At 41.8% G+C, this 22,457-nt stretch overlaps 1 protein-coding gene across 1 annotated transcript in view; it reads left to right on the forward strand.

Annotated features, from left to right (window-relative positions):
- Positions 1–2,745, forward strand: part of RAB31 (RAB31, member RAS oncogene family) — a 60,999-nt gene extending 58,254 nt beyond the window's left edge. The window contains exon 7 of the mRNA XM_082327356.1: positions 1,740–2,745. Coding sequence (XP_082183482.1) covers positions 1,740–1,837 — 98 coding nt within the window. The 3' untranslated portion in view covers positions 1,838–2,745. The remainder of the gene's footprint in view (positions 1–1,739) is intronic.
- The last annotated feature ends 19,712 nt before the right edge of the window (positions 2,746–22,457 follow it).

Here is a 22,457-nt window from a genome sequence, read left to right on the forward strand (position 1 = left end):
GTTTTAAGAATTAGTGGATTCTCTTTATCTCCAAGCAAAGCCAACAGAACTAATGCATGTAACAACTGGGTCTATAACCACCCATTATACTTTTTATTTGACTTTGGAAGGACACTTACAAACATGAAGTCCAAACATAATGTAAGCAGGGTGTGAAGCTGATGTTTCAGTGACGTAAATAGAGTGCAGCATTGTAATGTCAGTGCTTATGCATGCCTCAGCCCTCAAGATACCTGTTTCTCACTCTGTTGGACCAAATACAGTATCTTTAGCTTAGTAATGTGAGGAATTTTTCCCCTCTCATTCAGCTGTACAAACACCCAAGATTATCGGTTTCAAAAGTCATGCAACTTTCGTTGCATAACATACCTGTTCAGAACTGACCGAATAAGAGAGGTGAAATTTTCATGGGCTTGACCTAAGGTAATTTAGGGACCAGTTTTACAGATGAAATTTTGCTGTCCGATTTCATTGGGATTGGATTTTACCTGAATGCTTTTAACTCACACACACACACACACACACACACACACACCCCCCAAGTAATTTGTAGGGCTCGGGCTTCAACATAGGTACATAATTCATCATAGAACATTTGGCAAGAGAGAGCTGTGAATAAATGCAGCAAAGGATGGGGAAATCTAAACTGTAAAATCCACCTGGATTATGATGAGCTGTTCAGAGGAACTTTATGCTCTCTGAAAGTGGCATATAACAAAGAAATGTTAAATATTTTAACTCTTGTTATTTATCATGGGTAATAGTAAAACCAGGAGTAATTAATAGAAAGTAGATTTCGACTTCAGAAAAAATTTCCAGCAAATCCACAAGGTAATGAGAAAATATGTTACCATGACTGTAAGCTCTCCAAGATACTGATGGAGAGATCACTCAATGAGTTTAATGTAAAAACCAGGCCCCCACCAGAGACAAGAGGATAGATTGGACCTGGAAGGATCTTGTTTTTCCATTTATAATTCTAATTATTAAGCACATTGTGTGTTGTCCATGAGTAGGAAGACAGTTAGACAAAAGATGCAGCAGTACGAAAAGGGCACACAGGGGAGGGAGTTGGAGCAGTGCCTTCTGTCCCGGGAGAGATCTCTAGCTCTCCTGTGATGGCTGAAATTCTTTCAAGCACTTAAAAGAATCACCTCATAAGATGATTAAAAAGTCAGGAGAGGTTGGGGGGTGGGGTGGTGTTAAGTAATCAAAGCTGTCAACTGAAGAGACATGGGGACCCCTCAAAGGAGGGAGGGATTCAATGAAAAGAACAGATTTTTTTTTTTTTCTTTTTCAAGTATAGGCAGCATGTGCTTAGTTACAGTGCTCTGTAAAACTCTAGTGTACAAGGACTAAATGCCATGCAGATTTAGGACAGGCAAGATCTTGTTAAACTAGCATCATTCACATTTAAGTAGAGTTAGGAGAAAGCCGAGAATTTTCTCTTTCTTAGTTGTAAGGTGCTCAGTGAGATAACTATTTTTTTTATATACATGGATAACATAATTTCGGTGTACTTCATGCGTTCTCAATAGCCATATTTCATGTATTTTTTTAAATGTGAAAATCTTTCATAAGCAGGATGCAAGGAAAAAGATTCAAGGTACACAGGAGACAGTCGTTTTCTGGTGAAGTTTCACAGATGTAATTCTTATGCAAGCTAACTCATCCTAACTGCTATCTGTGTTGTTACTACATCAGGAAAATTGAATTCACTGTCTCTTCCTGTGTTTCAGGTCGGCAAATTCCACCCTTAGATCCTCATGAAAATGGTAACAATGGAGCAATCAAACTTGGAAAGCAGACTTCACAGACGGGTAGGCGGTGCTGCTGACCCAACTTGATCTTTTTAAATTTACTTGAAAAACAGCACCATTTGTTTTTTTTTTCACCGAGAAAGGACTTCATGGTCTCAGTGATGTGGCTCCTTATCTTGAAAGCAGTAATTTCAATACTTCCCATGAGCAATAATGCAAGGACCAGAAGCAGAAAGCTTTACTTCAAAGGGATTTTGCAAAACTGAGTTGGAAAATCCTCTCTAATATCCTGTCAAAATTACAATGTCAAAGTACTCTGATTCTCTGTTTAAGCAATGACTGTTTTTTTTTAATAAAAAGATCCTTTTATATATAAAATTTTAGATGTGCTGCAAAAACTTCTCTTCTTACATTGCAAAGTGGACTTGCCATGTTTTTAGAGTTTTCTCTGTAATAATAGGGTGAAAAAAACCCCATAGAACCTGAATTTTGGCTTACAGTTTCTCTGCCATCTTTCTAGCTGGACTCTGCTTCTGTATTTTTCTAAGTCTGTAGCTTCATCTCATACTTTCAGTAAACATCAGCAAGAAATGGACTGAATTTGCTAACTAGAAAAAAAAAATTGATCCAAAGGATGAGCGAGAGCAATTTTTACAGGCTGGAAGTCAAAATCTGTGTCAGGAGGTGCTGTGTATGTGAAAGAAGGAATTGTCATGAAGGAGACTGCTGGACCCCATGCAGTTGCCAGTCAGCTCCGGAAAGAAGTGAAGACGCAGCCACTGTGCTTTGCCTGGATTGATTCCCTTTCCAGGGCGTAGGCTTCATTAATTACTGAAATTGTAAAAAAAAACATAAATGCCAGCTTTACCTCCACTACTTACCAGGTTTCCTCCAAGTCAGTGCCCCAGACCATAGCCGTCTCTGCTCAAAGATGCCACTTCCCTGGTTTCTAAAAGAGAGTGCCACACTGCCCCACTCCTTTGTGGTCTCGCTGCAGTGCGCCAAGAAGCCTTCAAGTCAGAAGAACGATATTTCTGTACAAAAACAGCTTAAGAGAGCACAATATGATTTGGGGTTAAAGGCTGGAATCTAATAAAACAAACCAGAGTGTTTCTTTACAAATGCAATTCTGTGAATTTGTGGAGTAGTCTCCTCACCCAAGTGGGGATGCAGTATGGAAGACCCACTGCATGATACGTTTGAAGCTTGATGCACTTGAAAATACAGTATAAAAAAAAAAAAAATAGGTGGTTATGAACTAGAGATAATGTAAAACTGTATGTGTTCTCCACTTCCATCTTTTATGAATGTGTGTGACTGAGATGATAAAATACGAATTTATCTTCATCAGTTTAATTGGAAATTGGAACTAGGGTAAGAATGCAGGCTTCAAAACCAAAGCCCAGCCTGCATTCTACAACATTAATTTGTTCTCTTATGATGAAAATTAACCTCACTGCACATTTGTTGGGGGACTTAGGAAAAGCAAACAAAAGGGAAAAACAGCTTTCCACAATAAATCATGAACAGGCAGGCTAGAGCTGGGTTTCTGTGTTTATACATAAAAACCAGACCTCATTGCTTGGTTGTGAGATTGCTTTGATAAAATGGCACTAATTATTAGGGCTTGAAACAGAGCCAGATGATATCAACAGGTACGTTTCTTTGTCTTCAGAGGGCTTGAAGTAGTTATAGGTGGGAAATGTTCCACCGGGTTTTATCTAAGAATCTAAGCTGCATTGTTTTTTCACATAGAATCCATTTCTCAGATATTTTAGACTCCTTTGGAAGCACTCATACTTGAAAATATGCCCTTGGATAATACACAGACAGCTACCATGAGAAAGGATATTTCAAGTAAACTTTCAGTTGTCACCTGTGCTGATATATGATCCACGTCGCTGCTTCAGTGCAGCAACTATTTGACAGATAATTCAGGGTTTAAGTGAAAATTCAGCAACCACCATTGTTGATAGCTGGGGAGGGAGACAGGCTCCTTTAGGGAACGTTTCATCCCATCCTAGTACAAGCAAGTCTGCCATGGGTGCCTGGCTCTTTCAACTGGCTCTGGAGGGAGAGGTTAACCTGGCCTTCAGCGCTAAATATCAAACTTATCAACATCACAGATTTGTATAATTTATGGGATCTATGATCCAATGCTGCAAGAGATCTGGTTCTTCCTAAATAAAACCCAGTAAAAGGCTAGACCTGTTACCAAGAAAACAAGGTGAGTTCGAACCCATGTTTTTAAAGGTGTCATGAATTTTAGTTCAACATATAGTAGTTATGCATAACTGATTTTTAAGCTTTCATAAATCTTTGTGGCATATTTCTTTTTTTTTTAACGTGACATCTCAAAACTCATCAAACCCTACTTGAGATGTCTGGAAGTTTTGTAAGATGATTCTGTGAGTACCTTGTCTACTCTAATTTATGCTAGAACTGGCAGTTGATGCTGATCTGTATGGAATAGATGTTGTCTTGAACAACTAGCTCTCAGAGCTGCTATTGAGCTGTATGTGAATGAGAACAGGTTTATGATTTATATGTTAAAGTAGTTTAAAATTGGAAGTTGTTGTAGTGGATCTCTGGCAGATTTTAAAATTCAAATGCTGGCTAAATAGGCTCAAAGATATTTTTGCATTTGGTGGGCCAAATCTAAATCACCTTATTCTGCTTTTAGTCAAGAAAAAGATTTAAATGAATAAGGATTCTGATTGTATAAGTTCTTGAGATTTGGGTTATGGTGAGCTTCAGTAGGGAACTCTGAAGTCACAGGTGAAAAAATAAGAGGCTACTGTGCTGTGCAGAGCAGCTCGCAGTTTTTTTGGAGACAGGGCTCGCCTTCGACGATGATGTTGCCTCTCTGCTGTTTGTCAAAGCTAAACTGCAGCTTTAACCTGCCTCTTCAAATAGGGGAACGGTTTGTTTTAAAAATGGTGATTTTCAAATGTAAAATTCATGTTTTCTGCTTCCTTTTGTTGCCTGTGTTGCTTGGAAAGTACCGCCACCCTTCATAAACAGCCAGAAGAATGACGTACAAAAAAACCCCAAACTCAGAGTCAAAAGTTTCAGCAGCAACTGGAATTCCTCTTAGTAGTTAATGGCTGGTGAAAAGCTAAATTACTGTACAGGAGCACCTGACTCTGTAGCTGATCTGCTCCAATAATAAGAATAATAATAGTAACGCTGCAGTTCTCGGTTGGCCAGCTGCTGCTGGATTTGTCCAAGATTGGTTTTCTCAAGAGAGCTGGCAGTAGGACTGAAGCACAGGCTGCAGTGCCAACGATGTTTGGTGGAGCTTGTTTGCACCGTGACTCAAGACTGTGACTGTCCAGTGGTGGGTGACTTGCTTTTCTGGCTTGTCATGAACTAGTTTAAAAACAAGATTCCGAAGGAACTAGTTTTCATATATGCTCTGCATATGTGTGTGTATATAAGTACAGTTTTATATTGTTATGCTGACATGTAGTGTTTTTTTCACTATGTCTGGTTCTCATATACTGCACATTGTATTCTGTAAGTACATTTTTTTGTTAACGGTCATTTCACCTTTATGAACTTAAAGTTATGGATCAAAGGTAGCAAGAAGATGGAGATACACATAGGTACAATTGTTGACTTGCCATTCTTATGCATGAAAATGGCATATGATAGAAAAAGTTTGTCTTGCAGACCGAGAAATCTAAAAAAGGCCATTATTATCCAAGAATTGGGACTCGGAAGTAATAAAGTTACTCTCAAAAAAAAAAAAAAAAAAATTGATTATTTTTGTTCATGGTACAGCAGGTCTACCTAAAGTGCTACAGTGTGACATGGGTTTGTATCAATACCTAGAGAAGTTACCTGTCATCCCTTGTCTTCACTAATCCTTCATGGCACGTGGTGATAAGCATGACTAGATAGATACATGCGAGCACTCTGACTATAATCAGACCTTTTCAGTATGGTGATGATATATTTTACTATCCTACCCTTAATTATTTAAACCAGAGTCAATGATAAATTGTAAGTTTAAAATCACCTGCTAAGTACTCTTCCTCTGTTTTGTTTATATAAGGGCTTTGACTGGGCTGGACCCACTCGCTTCATGTATGGGATGCTGCAATCTGTTAATACTTTACCTTCTGTTTTACATATTAATTGTATCATACCTAATAATATTTTTTGCCCTAAAATGTAGTTTTTGTGTTTTATTTAACCTACAATGATTAACGCCAATAAATGTTTTAAATACCTCTGATTTGGGGATGTCTCTGGTTTCAATAAAGCAGAACAAAATAGGTCCCATTTTCCACATCATTTCTCTTGACGAAGGGCTGTCTGCAGCCTGTGGATTGCACATTACCTGGGATTTAAATGCTGCTTGAAACGTGTGGCTGGCCTTTTAGCAGAAACTGAATGCATTCCTGGGGGATCCTGCAGTGCAGGTAAACTTTCAAAAACCAGAAAAAGATTATCTGAAAATCCTGTTGCTAAGTTATTTGATTTATCCATTAGAAGAGAGGTACCTGAGTGGCCAGCATCAACCTGGAAATTGAGAATAGTAGCTGTCAGTAGAAAGTGAGTTTACAGTTACCACTTGCTTTGAATAGCAACCGTGACTACTATGGCTTATAAGACACTTTCTCTTTTGTATCTTTTTATTTTGGTGGTACATTTAATTTTTTTCCCTCGAACTTGTCTTTAGGAGTTAAGAATTAACATTCCCTTAAGAAGTAAGCAGTATTTCATACCTCTTAGTGCTATTGTTTCAAGAGGTCTTTTTGCACCAGAAGTTTTTTTCATTGTCTGGTTCATATTTTTGCACTGTCTGGTTCATATTTTCAAAGTGGTTGCCACAACTATGAGGACTATGAATAAAGGGTTGGGTTTTTTTAAGGAAAAACAGGTTTTTGGAGTAAGGCTTTCCTAGCTACCATGATAAATTCAATGCACACCAGTACACAAGAAGCACAGTAACTCAGCAGGACAGAACACCATTTCTCTATGTAAGGAGAAACCAGGATTTCAAAGGGGATTACATAGGTTCTGAGTTTTGTTACTGCTTGAAGACACCCAGCAGGATCTGTTCCCTGCTTTAAAGCATTTATAATCATATTGAAAAAATTATGTATCTTATCTCCAGCTATATGTAAATAAAAATGAACCCAGATACATAACTGTAAACTGTAAAAGGAGATGTACTTAATTCAAGGAAAGCCTAAGTAAGCCCCTCTTAACTATTACCAATGTGCTGGAAAATCAGAAGTGAAAGCTGTTTTTCCTTCCAGTGTGGGAAGAGAGCTGTGCCTCTCGATGGATCAGTCCTTGCATTGTCAATGGGATGTTTTACAGGGCTTGGAAGTATGTTCCTGTAGTGCTTTATGTTAGTTTAGAGTTGAATTTAGCAATAAGAGGGGAGCTGTACAATTGTCTGGAAAATCCTCTGCTTTCCTTTTGAAGACTGAAGATTGTGTCTCGGGGTACTTAAGGAAAATTATTTGACATTTCGGCCTTCAAAATCTTCACAACAGCAGCTTCAGCCTTTCTGCAGAGAGCAACATAGGACACCCTGCTGTGATCTCCTGAGCACTGTTCTGAAATCAGGACAGCAAGGCTGATGAAATAGCCTGTGTATCTACTTCATACCTCCACCCCCTCACGCAGTCTGTAAAAGTGTTTAGGCTGCTACCAGGTTTGTGAAATGCCTTCCTTTCCTGAAAGGAAAACAGTAAGCTGCAGGATTTTTTTCTTTTTTTTTTTTTCCCCTCCTCAATGTTGTTTTACACAAGGCTACAGAGTAATTTTCTTAAAAGCGTTAAAACACTCATGGGAGGATAGAGCGGCTAAACGTATTTGTACGAATGCCTCCGTTAATTGGTGCAGGTCACTCCCTAAGGACTCGGTGTCAGGGATAGGATGCATTCATGTGTAACGGGGTGCTTGACCATTAATAAGATGGGCTTTTGGTTACATCCATTTTTTAACAGCTGGACCAGTGCTAACTGCATTGCTTGATATAAATGCTCTCTCACTGTCCAAAAGTAAGACTCTTCACTAGAAACTGTAAAACCAATAGTTGACCGCATTTAGCACGTTAAGATGAGAAGGAATAAGTAATAGCATAATGTAGCAAAATACAGCCTTTTTCATGTCTGAAAAATCTATTTCAGATGGGTTTCTTCTCTCTCGATTAAGCTCTGTAAGAGGAGTCCTTATTGCACAATGTCTGTATTTTTACACTTCTCATACTACCAAGTGGATCTTGATGCAGATTAGTTTGCGTTATCACTTACCACTGCTATGTATTTTGTAGGAATATATACAGGACAGGCTCATGATATTAGAATTCATAATCACTGTGTTTTCAATAGATATGGTGTAGAAGTGTTACTGAAATTGTTTTGTAACACAGTTGTTGTGAAAACTTGAAGGTAGTACACTGGCAGAACTTGATGTGTAAGAAAGAGACCTGTACTAACTTGCAATTAACAAGTTTTTAATAAGATATCATTATTCAGTGCAGGAAAGTCTAGCACTAGGGTGGAAAAGAATTTTGAGGCTTCTGGTTAGGTATTAAACATTTATCAGCTTGAGAAGGATTTCTTTTTTCTGGCTGTTAAATTACTCCAGCCAAAAATCATTTTTATCCCTGAGACTCCCTGAAGTATTTAAAAACAAATATGCTTTCTTTGAAAAGCACTGACCTTGTTTTCTCAAAACCTCCCTGAGAACCCGAGCTTTATCTTTCTCATCATCTATCAAAAGTTCTTTGAGACACACCTTACTTATGATAAAACACTCAACCTCTCTGATTTCCACATTTTGAGAATTTTAGAAAACAAAAATGCATTTCCCCCGAAGTCCATTTAATTCACATCTATTTTACCTAGTCGGTGCCATTCCTGCTCTCTCCATGACAGTAAAATACGTGTTTAAATAAGAAGATAAATACCTAACAACTAAATCCCTGTTCCCCTACAGCAAGTAGAGTACTCTGGGGAAATGATCTGTTACAGACTAAGAGAGAGACAATCCTTAGGCTTCTGATTACTTATTGACAAGTACCGATCAATAAGGAAGTTAGCTTACATGTCTAAGAGATGCCCTTGAGGAGAATGAACATCACGTTCCTTCCTCTTTGTTAATATAGCATGACTTGGGGGGCAAGTGATAGCATTGCTGTTACTGACTTAAAATAAATAAAAAATGAATAAGAGGATAGTAACAGTTTCTCTTCACTTGTTTAATAGGGTTGAAATGTAGGTTAAGCACCTTATAAAAGAAATCCCTGCTTCTTGTCATCTTCAAAGAATCTGGCTGCCTTGCTGACAAATATATATTGGGAGTTTTCACAGAGATTTAGCAAGGAAGAGCAATGGATGCAACCTGGATGACACAGTGCATTTCAAAATCCCTTTCTAATATTCTAGCTCTGCAAAAAATCAAGTCATCTGCAAACCTAGAGTCACTACCAAATATCCAAGTTCCTGTCTGTGTTCATCACTCATCACATGGGACAATTTTGCAATGTAGGTATTTACCAAAAAAGCATAAAATGTGCAGTAGGAATCTAATAAGAGCCCTCAGAAAGAAGGATGTTCAAAATAAAGATTTAAATATTCTGTGCTATTTCTTGAGACAGTCAGGAACCCAAATGAGAATGAAATAGCTTTCCTGGCACAATTCCCTGTAGAGATACCATTTGTCCTCTGAGTTTCACCACACTCTGTAGGTCATTCCTGGTTCTTAGGGAAAATTTGCTTTCAAGGTGGCAACCTGAACCGCCTGCTGGCACCTAACCAGCTCTCCTCCTACAGCACAGCCTTTCACACCAGAATGGTTCGCCCCATAGTCACAGCAAGGAGGGACACAACTCTTATTAGCGGCTGATGTCTCTAATGGAGGTGACTCAGTTTCTTGGCAGTTTTGAATACAAAGGAGGCTTTTGAGATATGCTGGAAATATGAACTCATAATGATCTAGGAAAGGGCTCTCAACAGATAAACTTGTTTCCTCGTGACAGAGATACCAGAAAAGGAAACGGGGGGGGGGGGGGGTGGTGGTGGTGGTTATAAGTTTTCCACCTTGGTCTTTTTTTTTTTTAATGTTTTTATGAGGTGAAATTTCTGGAGGGGAAATAGGTTTCTTGAAATGAGAACAAAGCCAGAATGTCGCGTTGATTACAAAATTCTGAAGAGGGAAAATAGCAGTTAGAACTGAAAAGAAGGGACAAACAGCATGATGATGTCCTACCCTGGAAGATACTCTTCATGGCGGGTCACAACCCCATCGAGGTGACAGAGGAGGAACAAAAGTGATGTCTGAAATAGAAAATTTGGATTTAGGGTAACAAGGATATCACATTATAAATGGTCAAAGAGTGCATATACATGCATTATGCCATGTTAACATCGTTGTTAATTGAGAACCCTAGCTAAAAATGAGCGTAAACAAATACAAGATTAAGAGTGCAGCAGGTGCCTAGACTCCACCTGTAAAAAATGATACTATATCTTTACCTGTGGGTATGCCTGAATTTACACAGTACAAAGTCCACTGAATAAAAGATGATGCCCATTCACGTAGTCCATGACACACCGGTTACTAGTTGGAGCCCTGCACAAAGGGCTTTGGCTAATACATTCCAGTGCACTTACGTAGCCACCCTGCCCGCATGGTTTAGCTTTTCATGAAGCTTGATTCTGGCTGAACGAGGTCTTGGCATGATGGATAGTTCTGCACAAAAAGGAGAAATTGATCCAGAGAAGACTAAGGAAGAAAGGATGAGGTGGTGATAAATGTACCCAAGTAGATTTGCATTGACTGATTTAACCATGGCATGTAGTACGTACTTAAGTACTCGCTGCTGGGAGTATAAAGGCATTACAATAACAACATCCATCACTGAAAGATAAAATGGAGGGATTTTTATTTTATTTTTCCCAGGAGGAAACTGATGCCTTAGAAAATCCACAAGACTTGAGTCATCGAGTCATCACTGTCAGCAGGCATGTCTTTCAGACACCTCGCCTCATCTCACTGCAAATCACACACTGGTGAAAGATGCATACCATGGCAGAGAATTGCACCCTTCTTTGTGTGATAGAGACAGTTTAAAAAATTACAGGGCCTGAAGCAACTACCAGATTAGAAGGAGAGCCTCCGTCTGAGAAGCCTGTTTCGCATCACATTGGTGGCAGCAAGGTGAGGATGTCTGGGAGCTACGGGTTTCAAAGCTCTGGGAAAGTGGTTACTTAGCAATTTGGCAAGATGACTCAGCTCATGTCTCTGGTAGTGCAGGAGAGCCTGAAGTTATTGAGGCTGCCTTATGACAGGTCTGCGTTTGAAGAAACCTAGCTTTGTTGGTGAAATGGTGACAAAGTTCCCAGGAGAGGTCCCCATTTCCTGAGACGTTTGAGGAAAGATGTTGTGCTCCCTGCAATTTTCAACCAGCATTGCAAATTTTCCTTCCACTTAGCGGGAGCTTGAAGGCATAACTAAATCCTGGATGTTAGATAATTCCAATGTGTATTTTAAACCAGCCAGTCACAGGCAAGAAATTAGAGTTCAGGAACTTGTGATTTTCTTTTGCTATCTTCAGGTCATGCTGGAAATGTAAGCAAGCTGTGTTTCAAGCTAGATGGTCTATCTGATTTCATACACAACCAGATCATAGGAAGTGTGTGATGAGGTGATACAAAGATTCTTTGGCAAATTTCACAGTCATCTGCAATTATAGAATCATAGCATAGAACCATAGAATTGTTAAGGTTGGAAAAGACCCTTAAGATCATCGAGTCCGACCGTTAACCTAGCACTGCCAAGGCCACCACTAAACCATGTCCTCGAGCACCACGTCTACCCTTCTTTTAAATACCTCCAGGGATGGGGACTCAACCACTTCCCTGGGCAGCCTCTTCCAATGCCTCACCACCCTTTCGGTGAAGAAGTTTTTTCTAATGTCCAACCTAAACTTCCCCTGGCGCAGCTTGAGGCCGTTTCCTCTCGTCCTATCACTTGTTACTAGGGAGAAGAGACCCACCCCCACCTCGCTACAGCCTCCTTTCAGGGAGTTGTAGAAAGCGATAAGGTCTCTCCTCAGCCTCCTCTTCTCCAAATTAAACAATCGCAGCTCCCTCAGCCGCCCCTCATAAGACTTGTGCTCCAGACCCTTCACCAACTTCGTTGCCCTCCTCTGGACACGCTCCAGCACCTCGATGCCCTTCTTGGAGTGAGGGGCCCAAAACTGCACACAGTACTCGAGGTGCGGCCTCACCAGTGCTGAGTACAGGGGCACCATCACCTCCCTGGTCCTGCTGGCCACACTATCCCTGATACAAGCCAGGATGCCATTGGCCCTCTTGGCCACCTGGGCACACTGCTGGCTCATGTTCAGCCAGCTGTCAACCAACACCCCCAGGTCCTTTTCTGTCAGGCAGCTCTCCAGCGACTCTTCCCCCAGCCTGTAGCGTTGCATGGGGTTGTTGCGACCGAAGTGCAGGACCCAGCACTGAGCCTTGTTGAATCTCATACAGTTAATTTTTAACAGTTAATTTTAAGCAGAACCATTAATATAATGTCACAGTTGTCATTTACCTACCTCTTTCGTACTCAGAGCTGGTCTACAGAGAGTGAGATTTTTGACTGATTATGACCTAGTATAAATTGTCTCCCTTCTCGCACCAGGGTAAATGCCTCCAATTTAGGTATCCATCCTCTCTTCAACTGCCGTCCTTCTATGAGGCCATTGAATAAGAGCAGTTTTGGGTCAGGGCTTTGAGGCTTGAGGCCTGAGGTTGCCTCGGTGTATGCTGAATTACCACACTGTCAGGCCTCCATGGCAACTCCATCACTTTCATCAGAACGGATCTCTGTATTGCCTCATACAAGAGTAGGCTTCATGGGTGTTTTTGAGCATTTCTAAGTTTTCCTGTGAGGCAACTGCAAATATTTCATTTCCTTACGATGTCGCCTGGTATCTGCTGATGACACAATGAAGGGAAGTGTTGAGTTTTATTAGCTACTCAACTCACACAAAGGCAACAAAGACAGTGAAAACTGAAAATATGCAAAAGCCTGCTTAAGCCCATCTTGGGTAAACTCTACTGTTTTAGTTTCTAGAAAAGTAGTCAGATAATTGATAGATGTTGTTATCGTCATCCCATCAAACGAATTACTTCTGCTTGTGTTTAAGAATGAATCCATCTATGTCATCCAGGCTGGAACAACCAGAAGTCCCATCAGTCATAACACGGCCAGAAGCCCTCCCATCCTGTCCAATCTTTTATAATGAGTTGTTACTGAAATTTGTTAGAATTGAGTCAGTGGCCCAAATGAGTCATTCAGAAACCTCTATCCAGTTCGCCCTCTAAGAGACAAACATAAGATTTAAAACCTCATTTCACTTTTCAATAAATATAAAGGAAAAAAATTGTGAAGAAATATCATGCATGATGTCACTGGAACACACAAGCTTTCCCAAATGCATGACAGTTTTTCAGGAAGAGCCTAATTCTCAGATTTAAAATGTGACTTCTTAGTAAAAATGTAATGATGCAGTTCCTTGCTTTGCTGTCCATCAAAGCTATCCAGATCAAGCCTCCTAAGATTTGCTGAAGATTACACACCAGACTTGGAACCTCAACTTAGAATGTGAAAATTGCCTAAAGAGTGATCTTTTTGGCTTAGCCATCCCTAAGATTGAACATCCAATATTTTGACTTGGTTAAATGTTTTGTTACTGATGCATAAGCCAAAATCCAGCTCAGCTGTTTCTGTCACAATCATATTGTCTCTGAATAGCTAACAAGAGCAAAATGCAGCCATTTCTTTCTTGCCTTTGATGTGAGTGAAACTGAATTCACCTGTGGACTAGTTACTGGATAAGAAAGCAGAGTTTTTACTAAGCTACTTTGAAAAGCTGAATTTTTTCTGTTATAATAATGAAGTGATACAGAATTCTTTCCTTTTCACTGTATGTGTGAGAGAAGAATGTTCATCAGTGAAAGCAAAACACATTTAGATCTTCAGGGTTGAATGCTCTCAAGAGTATGACAAAAATTGGTGGAGATACTCTTGGAGGCATTCGTATTCATTCTGAACAAATACTGGTGTACAGGGGAAATTTCAGATGACTGGTAAAAAGTGAACGTGGCACACTGTAAAGAATAAATGCGATGGGTTTGGATAATTACAAGCATTACAGAGACCCTGGACAAAATACTGATAAAGACAGATATGGGAAACAAATAAAAAATAATTAATAGGTAGTAGCTTATGTAATGTTAATCAATATATTTCTAATGGAAAACAGGTGCATTCAAGCAACAAGATGAGACTAAAATGCAGTTGCTTAAGGTAGATGTATTGACCTAATACACATGGATTACTTTAAGTCATTTGATGTAGCCCTGCATGACAATCTGGTAAAAAAACCCCGTACTATACAAAATCAATTTACCTGTATCTAATGCTCTGCGACCCAATTAGCAGCTACATCAGCATGTTTCTACTCTCTTCTAATGGGTTGTTTAACGGCTTCAAAGGAGCCAATGCAGTTTAATGTCTTTATCAGTGATCTGGAAGAAAACATAAACTCTTTGCTGATAACTTTGCAAATGACACCAAAATTGCTGGAAAGGGAAGAACGAAGAGGACAAAACGACATAAGGGTATTTAACACGGTCCTTCAGATCTTAAGCCTTAAGACAGTAAAAATAGGATGAGTCTCAATGTGGAAGAGATACTACCCCCTATCTGTCTATGGTGGGACTCTCTGAAGCCTCTGGTGCTGGCCCAGAGAGGGAGGGTGGTGAATGAATACAAACTACTCTCTGATCCACTATAGATTCCCATTTTCCTCATTTCTATTATTTGCCTTACTCGGGGAAGGAAAAAATGCAAGGAATGGCCAGGCACAGGAAAAAAATCACATTCCAGGTTTGCAGCGGCTGACTCTGGTTTTCTATTAAATTGCTATTAATTTCTATGTAATTGTTTTTTCTCATACTAGGGACAAAGGAAGAGAAAAACCACCTGCCTCATTTGAAGGTGAGAGGAGGGGAAGCTTGCTGGCCAGTGGGAAGAGAGGGGCAGGAGCAACGTGGATTAGGAGAGATGGAAGGGAAAAAATAACCAGCAAAATAGGACAGAAGTAGTTTCGGGGTGATGGAGTGGGAGCAGAAGGATCTCAATGCACTACAGTGTGTTTCTCTCTGAAAGGCAGAATTGAAGCCAGGAAACTTGTGGAATTAAAATGGTGATTGCACAGTTAAAGTCTGTATTAAAAGGCACACTCACAAAATATTTACAAGCATTAATTTTATGAATTTAACAGTGAAACATCTATTTATGTATTTCTCTGCAATAGGTATGTAGGCACAGGACCAAAGCAGGGGGTGAGTGGGTGCGCTCTCCTAACCTTCCCTGTTAGCGCTCGGTGCTGGGGAGGAAAATGGTGAATATTCATGGTTGTAGGCGGAGAGCCATGCACAGGGTTGCAGTGCCCATAGCGTCGGTGAGACCTGCTGAAAGGCAGAAGGGACTAGGTTGCCCACAGGGAAGGGGAGCATCAGGGAATTGTGCACAGCGTGATAGATCGCTGGCCGATGGGCGCACATGGGTTGGGAGTGGAAAGGTCGCACATGGGGTAATCCAGGTCAGAGCATCTTTTGCTACATGGGGCTTTCTGCAGGCCTTTTTACCCCTTGCAACTTCAGAAATGCTGTCGGGTATTCCAGCTTTGCCTCTGCAAAGTGTTCACACCTGTTTTAAGGTGACACACCGAAGTACCAGAACGAAGTCTGAAAGACATGTCCCTGTTTTTGTGCAGTGTATCAATTGCATATTGCAATCTAACAGGTCCTCATGGGTATCATTTGTACAATCAAGCTATAAATAATTCAGCATTTGGCAGTCAAAGATTCCATCAATAATATTATGCAGACTTTTTTCTTTTTTTCTTCCCCGAATGCAAAGTAAATAAATATTTCATAAATGATCTCTCAGGTAGAGTGTTCAAGCTTGTGTGCAGACACAGAACACCCCTGCAACAAACAAACCGGAGTGGGGAGATGATTCTAGAAACCTTGTGTCTTTACTCCTGGAAATAATGAATTAATCAAGAACAAAGATCTTCCATGTGTGTATTAGCCACGTATTAGTAACCTTAGCTTCTTGCATCTGTCGGGGGCATTTTGAGCACTTGCCTGTTTCCTGCCACAACACAAGGGTAACAGAGAAAGAATTTCCAGGAGATGTGCACAACCCACGAAAGCAGAGTGGCTGTAGATGCCCACAGGAGCTGTGATTTTGCAAATCTGCAAACTCTTAACTTTATGCATATTAGTATTCCTCCAGATCGCATAAACATGTGCAATTGCAGAGGCAGAGCTTTAGCTGGCATAAGTGCTTGTGATTTAATTGATGATTCAGAGTGGAGGAACATCTTTATGTTATTTGGTAACAGACTACAGGGGAATGGATCTTTCCTCGTCAGTCACTATGCGACCGATTGAATCCACTGACAGCCTGAATTTCTCCGTGTCTCCCCTTCTTTTGGTCTGTCCATTTTCTGGCTCTCAGCTAATTGGATCTTTCAGCAGAGACACACATTTCATTCTCACATTCATGATACCTATTTACTTTTCAAGTGTTGTTAACATAGTTTTTGCTGTCTCTTTCTGTCTGGCCCTCCTTAACTGATGGAAAAAATAGCTGTCTAAAATGTTCTTCCTTGAGAAAAGTTGCTAATTTTTCCCCAGAGATCTTCTCCTTGCATCTGTCTTCAGTCAATTCTACTCAATTTTGTAAGAAAAATCTAGCACTGCTTCTTCAGCATGTGTTTACTTTCTCTTGCAACCATTGCAAACTAATGTACCCTGGGAAAAGGAGTTGGATTCTTCTCATTTGCAAACACCATTAACAGAATTGTGGACCAAATTCCATACGCAGCTCCAAATTACACACTCAATTAGGGCCTGATCCAATGCTTATTAAAGTCACTGGAAAAATTGCCCCTGATTTTAACAGACTGTAGCTCAGACCTTAGGGACTGGACGTTTCCACTGCGGATGATCAGTTTAGTCTTTGAGCACGCTGGAATTTACACAATGATAGACTCATAGGGCTGGAAGGGACTTCAGAGGTCACATCTCAAGGCAGGATCAGCTAAATTTATATCTCCCAACAGATGTCTAACCTGTTCTTAAAGGTCAGTGACTGGGACTCTATGGATTGCGTTTCCAGGCAATCTTTTTTGTTAATTATCCTTACTCTTAAAAAAGTTCTTCATATCTGCTCTAAATCAGTTCTTGCTCTGATCTATGCCCATTACTCCCTGTCCTATTCAAATGAATCGAGAGCAGACTTTTCTTCCTCTTTGCAACAGTTTTTTAATGTATTTGAAGACTATTACCAAACCCGCGAGTCAATCTTTTCCTTAGGCTAAGCGACCTCAGTTTTCCCATCTGTTTTCATGTTTCAATCTGTCTGTTTTCTGGACCTTAGTCATGACAGGTCCTCTCTTCTGGACTCCCTTCAGTTATCCCACATCTTTCCTGAAGGACAGTGCCCAAAACTGGACGCAGCACTTCAGCGCACCTCTTATCGGTGCTTAGTAGAGGGAAAGCGCTTCATGTGTCATGCACAGTCTCAGCACAATGCTTGTCTTTCACGCATCGGTATGACATCAGTTGCTCCTATTTATCTTGTGACCCATTAGAAGTGAACCTAGGCATAATGTGAAAATATAATTTGAGGGCTTCCTGGGACCGCTCAGGAGGTGCTGAGGGCAGAATTAGCGTTGCAGAGCTGCTGTGTGTGTTAACAGAGCAAACGAAAGGGGAAATTTGAATCCCAGTTGCCAGATGAGTTCTCCAAACTGAGTCTGTGAAAGACCGTGATGTTGTTTGCAAGGATATCTGATTGGAAAAGAGATGCAATGACCACATGCACCATCGTGCTGTTTCTGCAGAATTACTTCTCAGGTCAAGACTGCTATTTAAGACAGTTTTTCTCTTCTGGGGGTGAGTTTCAACTACGTACTTATGTTTGTATACTTAGCTATGCATACTTGATTTTTGGCTACTTCTTAGCAAAGCATTTGTGCATTTTTAGAAATGCAACACCAGCAAACAACCAACACATACACATTCCATATTTTGTACTTTGAATTGTCTCCTTACATCTCTCATGAATGTATATGAACTGTAAGAACCAATTCTTGAAAACAGTATTCAAAAATCCATTTCCTTAATAACTTTGTCCTTTATCAAAGGACCAATGGCTTTTAGCACATTTGAAATTGGCTCAGGAATCTTTCAGTTCTTTAAACGCTACTTTAAACCACAAAGACAAGACACAATTTTTGTCTTGTTCCTACATAAGCTAATGGCATAGGGCATTTTTGTGTTCAGCACAACAGAATCAGGTACAAAATACGAAAAGTACATAAAATTTTACACTATAGCTATTCATCACAATGCTATTATGTGTTATTGGCTTCTCTCTACTTGAATATTCAACGGCATCCTATGTTTTTATAATAATGTCACTAGGTAAAGAAATATACTGTAGTTGAACAAACTTGAAGATACTCAACCAAGATCTACCTTTCCAGTCTGTGGCAACGTTTGAATAATGCCATAAATCTTCAACAATAACTGTGGACTGCAATTTTACCTTGATTTACAAAATAAGTGGGCCTAAAATTATATACAGAACTCACAAGTAGTCGTGTAAATGATGACTAGAGCCTGCTGTATGAATAGTTTTTTATTTCAGAAGATAAACTGCAGTACCAAAAGGCCAGGAATTTCCTTAAAGAGAAATTAAAACATATTCTTACCTTTATACCTTTGGGTTTTGCAATATTCACCGACTTAGCAGTGCGGGATGCACGAGATACTTCACTGAGTGACATCGAGAATTTTCCCATTAACACTACAAGTAATGTGGCACTGGGTTGCATTTTCTGACAGTCTTAATAAGACCAAGAAATTGTAAAGAAGGTTGTGATATTGTTTTACAGCAAGACATTTTAAAGTTCAGAACTGGTGAGGCTGAATAAACTACCTGCATAATAAACAGTGGAAAATAGTATTACGAAACCGAATTTACTCTGCCACTTTTCAGGTATAGAGAGAGCTTACTTAATATTTAATAGCAAACAGTTTTGAAAAATGTCAAGCCACCTCCAAACTGAGATAACAACGATACTGAATTCACAGTGTGAAAAACATCGAGATCTACAAACACACAGGACAAACGTTGACCTCAGATTAAGCAAATGTTATCCTTTTGCAAGCAGTGATGAATATACTGAAGACACTTGTGGAATGACATCATGATCTCACCAAAAGCAGCGAGAGGCCTTCTATTGACTGCAAGAGATTGAAGATTTCATTCCTGAACTGTGCTACGAGGTGTTAAAATGAAATGAATCAGATGTTGGAGAAGGTTGCCAGATATTGCTGATGAACAGCACAGGTGTTGTTTAATATAAAAAAATGACATCAGTCTGGATGAAATAAAAGCTTTAGATCAGAAATGATACTAAACGCAACAAAACAGATGAATGCATTATTAAGGTTCTCAATGTGTTCAAACAACAACAAAGACAGCATTAGAAAAACATGTTCATACATAATTACCATTAATCCACCCACTCAGTGTTTATGTACTAACTTTGCCATTACTATAACACAAAACGAGCAGATTGAAGCTGGGCAGGCAAGCACTGAGCCGGGCTGCCCCGGGGAGGCTGTGAAATCTCTGTCCTCGGAGGTTTAAATGACCCCGCAGGACAAAGCCCTGAGTCACCTGGCCTGAATTCAGTTTTGACCCTGCTTTGAGTTGGAAACTGAACGACGGACCTCCTGGGGTCCCCTCCAGCCTCAGTGATGCTGTGATGCTCCCTCTGTGAGCCACAGGTACTTGAGGCTGTGCCCTGTCTTCATTCACTGCCTCTCGATGTGCTGGTGATAAGGATTAACCCAGTTCTCCCCCAACCCATGCACATCCCCTGATGTCAGGTACATCTATCGCGCAACCATGTCTAACAAGGTGTTTGCACTGAAAACCACGCATAGGAAAACCTGTAAGACCTGTTGTCATATTAAGGAAGGATCTTAACTTCTGATTTCCCTCGGATTTTCTTATACAAGAGATGTATAAAAGAATTACAAAACAGAGGTATTTCTGTCTTTTAAATCTGCATAGAGGGAGCTTCTTTTGAATTTGTACTCTTTACTGGTATTTTTTAAGCCCATTAAAAGGAGAAATGGCAGAACCTTTCGTGGCATTTAGTATTTTGCAGCAGTTCCCCATGTCTTGATTCTTTGCACGCCAAGGCCCAGAAGTTCTTCCTGTACATAATCACCAGGTAATTCTGGAGCTGAATTATCGTTTCTGACAAGTGGACACTGTGGCTTAATATTTGAGGATTCATGACCAGAAACAGAGAAAGAGTGGAGGTAATAGACTAAGTGTCCGTGGCAACAGAAGAAGAAAAAAATGTCTGTCTGTCTAGGACAGAAAAAAACCCTCTATCTTCCAGTTTATCTTCCACATCCCAGGGGTAAGAATGCATAAACAGAGTGGAACATTGGTATTGCTAACAAAGTCCAGCAGACCACCAGACAATAACTTTAAATATTGCACTGTAAATAAAGGATGTAATTTAAGATGCTGTTTTATGCACATCATAAAATAAGTCTGGAGCAGGAGAACTGCAGCCAGAATAGCTGCAGACCTCTAGCAACATTTTCACATATAGGTCACGTAACTCCACATATTGAAGCCAATTCCAATCAGGTAAAACAGCTCTGAAGTACTTTTCTACAGCTTTTCTCGCTTATTTGTTCTTCAGTCATTGATGGTATTAAAAGTCACATGGGTATTTGCTGTTGGCAAGAGAGGCATGGAGAAAAGTGCTGAAGTAGGCAGGCGTGATGGTGGCAGGCCTGGAGGAGAGGCAGGCAGTTCGAAACGGAGGGTGAAGGCTCTGCTGGAGCCAAGGCAGAGCCTGAACCTAAATTACTCAGACGGTCTCCCCTGCTGAATGGCCTCAAAACGCTTCCTTCGTGGTTGGGGCTGAGGTAGAGGTATTCACCAAAGAACTTATGTGATCCACAAGCCTTACTATGATGAGCTGATTTTGAAGGTAAAGCATTTAAGTCATTTCAATGTATTTATTATCAGGACATATTTTTCAAATGGGTTATGATGTTCCTGTACATGTTCTTAGCATACCTACACCAGATTGCAAGAGAGGAAAAATAAATGTGTTAATCCTTCTGACTTCATTTCCATCACCTGTACTCCAGCCTCGCATGAATACAGACTTATATATCTTACAGCCAGATTCTTCACAAGTAGATTTAGGACATAGGAATCATCAAGGTTCAGATGGATTTGGCCGCCTATCTGTTTTTTTCTTGTTTGGTTGCCACCGGTGTATTCAAAATATCCCAAGATGCACCATCTGCTTGAAAGTATGGTATTAATGAAAAGGCCTGCCATGAAAACACTGTGTCTGACAAAAAGTGCAAGTGAGAAGGGCGGCAAATACCCCTGGTTCCTGCCTACTAATAAATAACGGCTCTTATTTCTCATTCAGGTTTTGCAAGAGCTCAATCTCTCTCAACATCAACTCCCTGTTAATATGCCTAAGCCTTCACCTAATGACAATCTTCCTACTCGAGGAGAGTTTCTGGCCATTTTCCAGGCCTCTCTGAAAGCCAGGCCCATCCACCTCGGCGCCCAGGTGCTGCCCGGCAGGGCGGCAGAGCTGCCTTTAGGCCGGGCTGCAGCCCCTCATGATGCGGATACCTGACAGCAGCCGGGAGCTGGCTCACACGCCTCAAGCCTCACCCGCGAGCAGCCCGGCCCCAAGCCAGAGCCGCCAGCGGCCACAGGGAGTTTGAGACTACTTGCCCAATTTGCCCCAATCCCTTTCCCAATTGCCCCGCAGGAACCCACCACCCAGGCTCGCCCTCCTTCCTCCGGCTTCGAGGGAAGGGCCGGCCAAACCACCCGTGGGCCGTGAGGGCCGCGCTCCCCCACAGGCCCATGAAGCTTGGAGGGGAGCGAGCCCGCCGCGGCTTCCCGCAAAGACTACGACTCCCGGCAGGCCCCGCGCCCGCCCGGCCACCGCCTGCCGCACGGCGCGCCGGGAGCGGTAGTTTCCCCCCGCAGCGGCGCTGCGGCCGCCCAAAGCGCGGAGCCAGCGGCGCCCTTCCCCTTCCGGCGGTTCGCGGCGCACGCGTGGTGCTCCCGCCGCCTCTGCGCGGAGGGTGTCTGTCTGTCTGTCTGTTTGGCGGTGGGGGCGCCACTTCTACCCGCTCCGCTCCTGCGGCGGGCGCTGGTGGTGAGGGCCGCGCCGCGCCGCGGGGGGTCTGGCTCCAACCGCCGTCGCGGGAAGGAGCCGCTAGGCGCGAGCTGCGCGCGGGCGCATGCGCGCGAGGGGGCCCAGCCGCCTCCGCCGCCCTCGTGCCCGCGGAGGGGTGGCGTTGCCGGCCGGCCGTTGAGCCAGTCGCGCGGGAGAGGGCGAGCGGGGCTCGGGGCGGCAGCGCGCGCAGCGGCAGGCGGCAGCGCCCGCCCTCGGCCCGCGCCCCGCCGGCAGCGCCCGCAGCAGCGCGGGGCCACCGCCCGCCCGCCCGCCACCGCCAGGGAGCGGCGCCGCCGCCCGGCCTCCCGCTCCCGCCCCTCCTC

The sequence above is a fragment of the Platalea leucorodia genome (assembly GCF_965183815.1).
Source record: "Platalea leucorodia genome assembly, chromosome: 1".
In the NCBI taxonomy this organism is placed as follows: Eukaryota; Metazoa; Chordata; class Aves; order Pelecaniformes; family Threskiornithidae; genus Platalea; species Platalea leucorodia.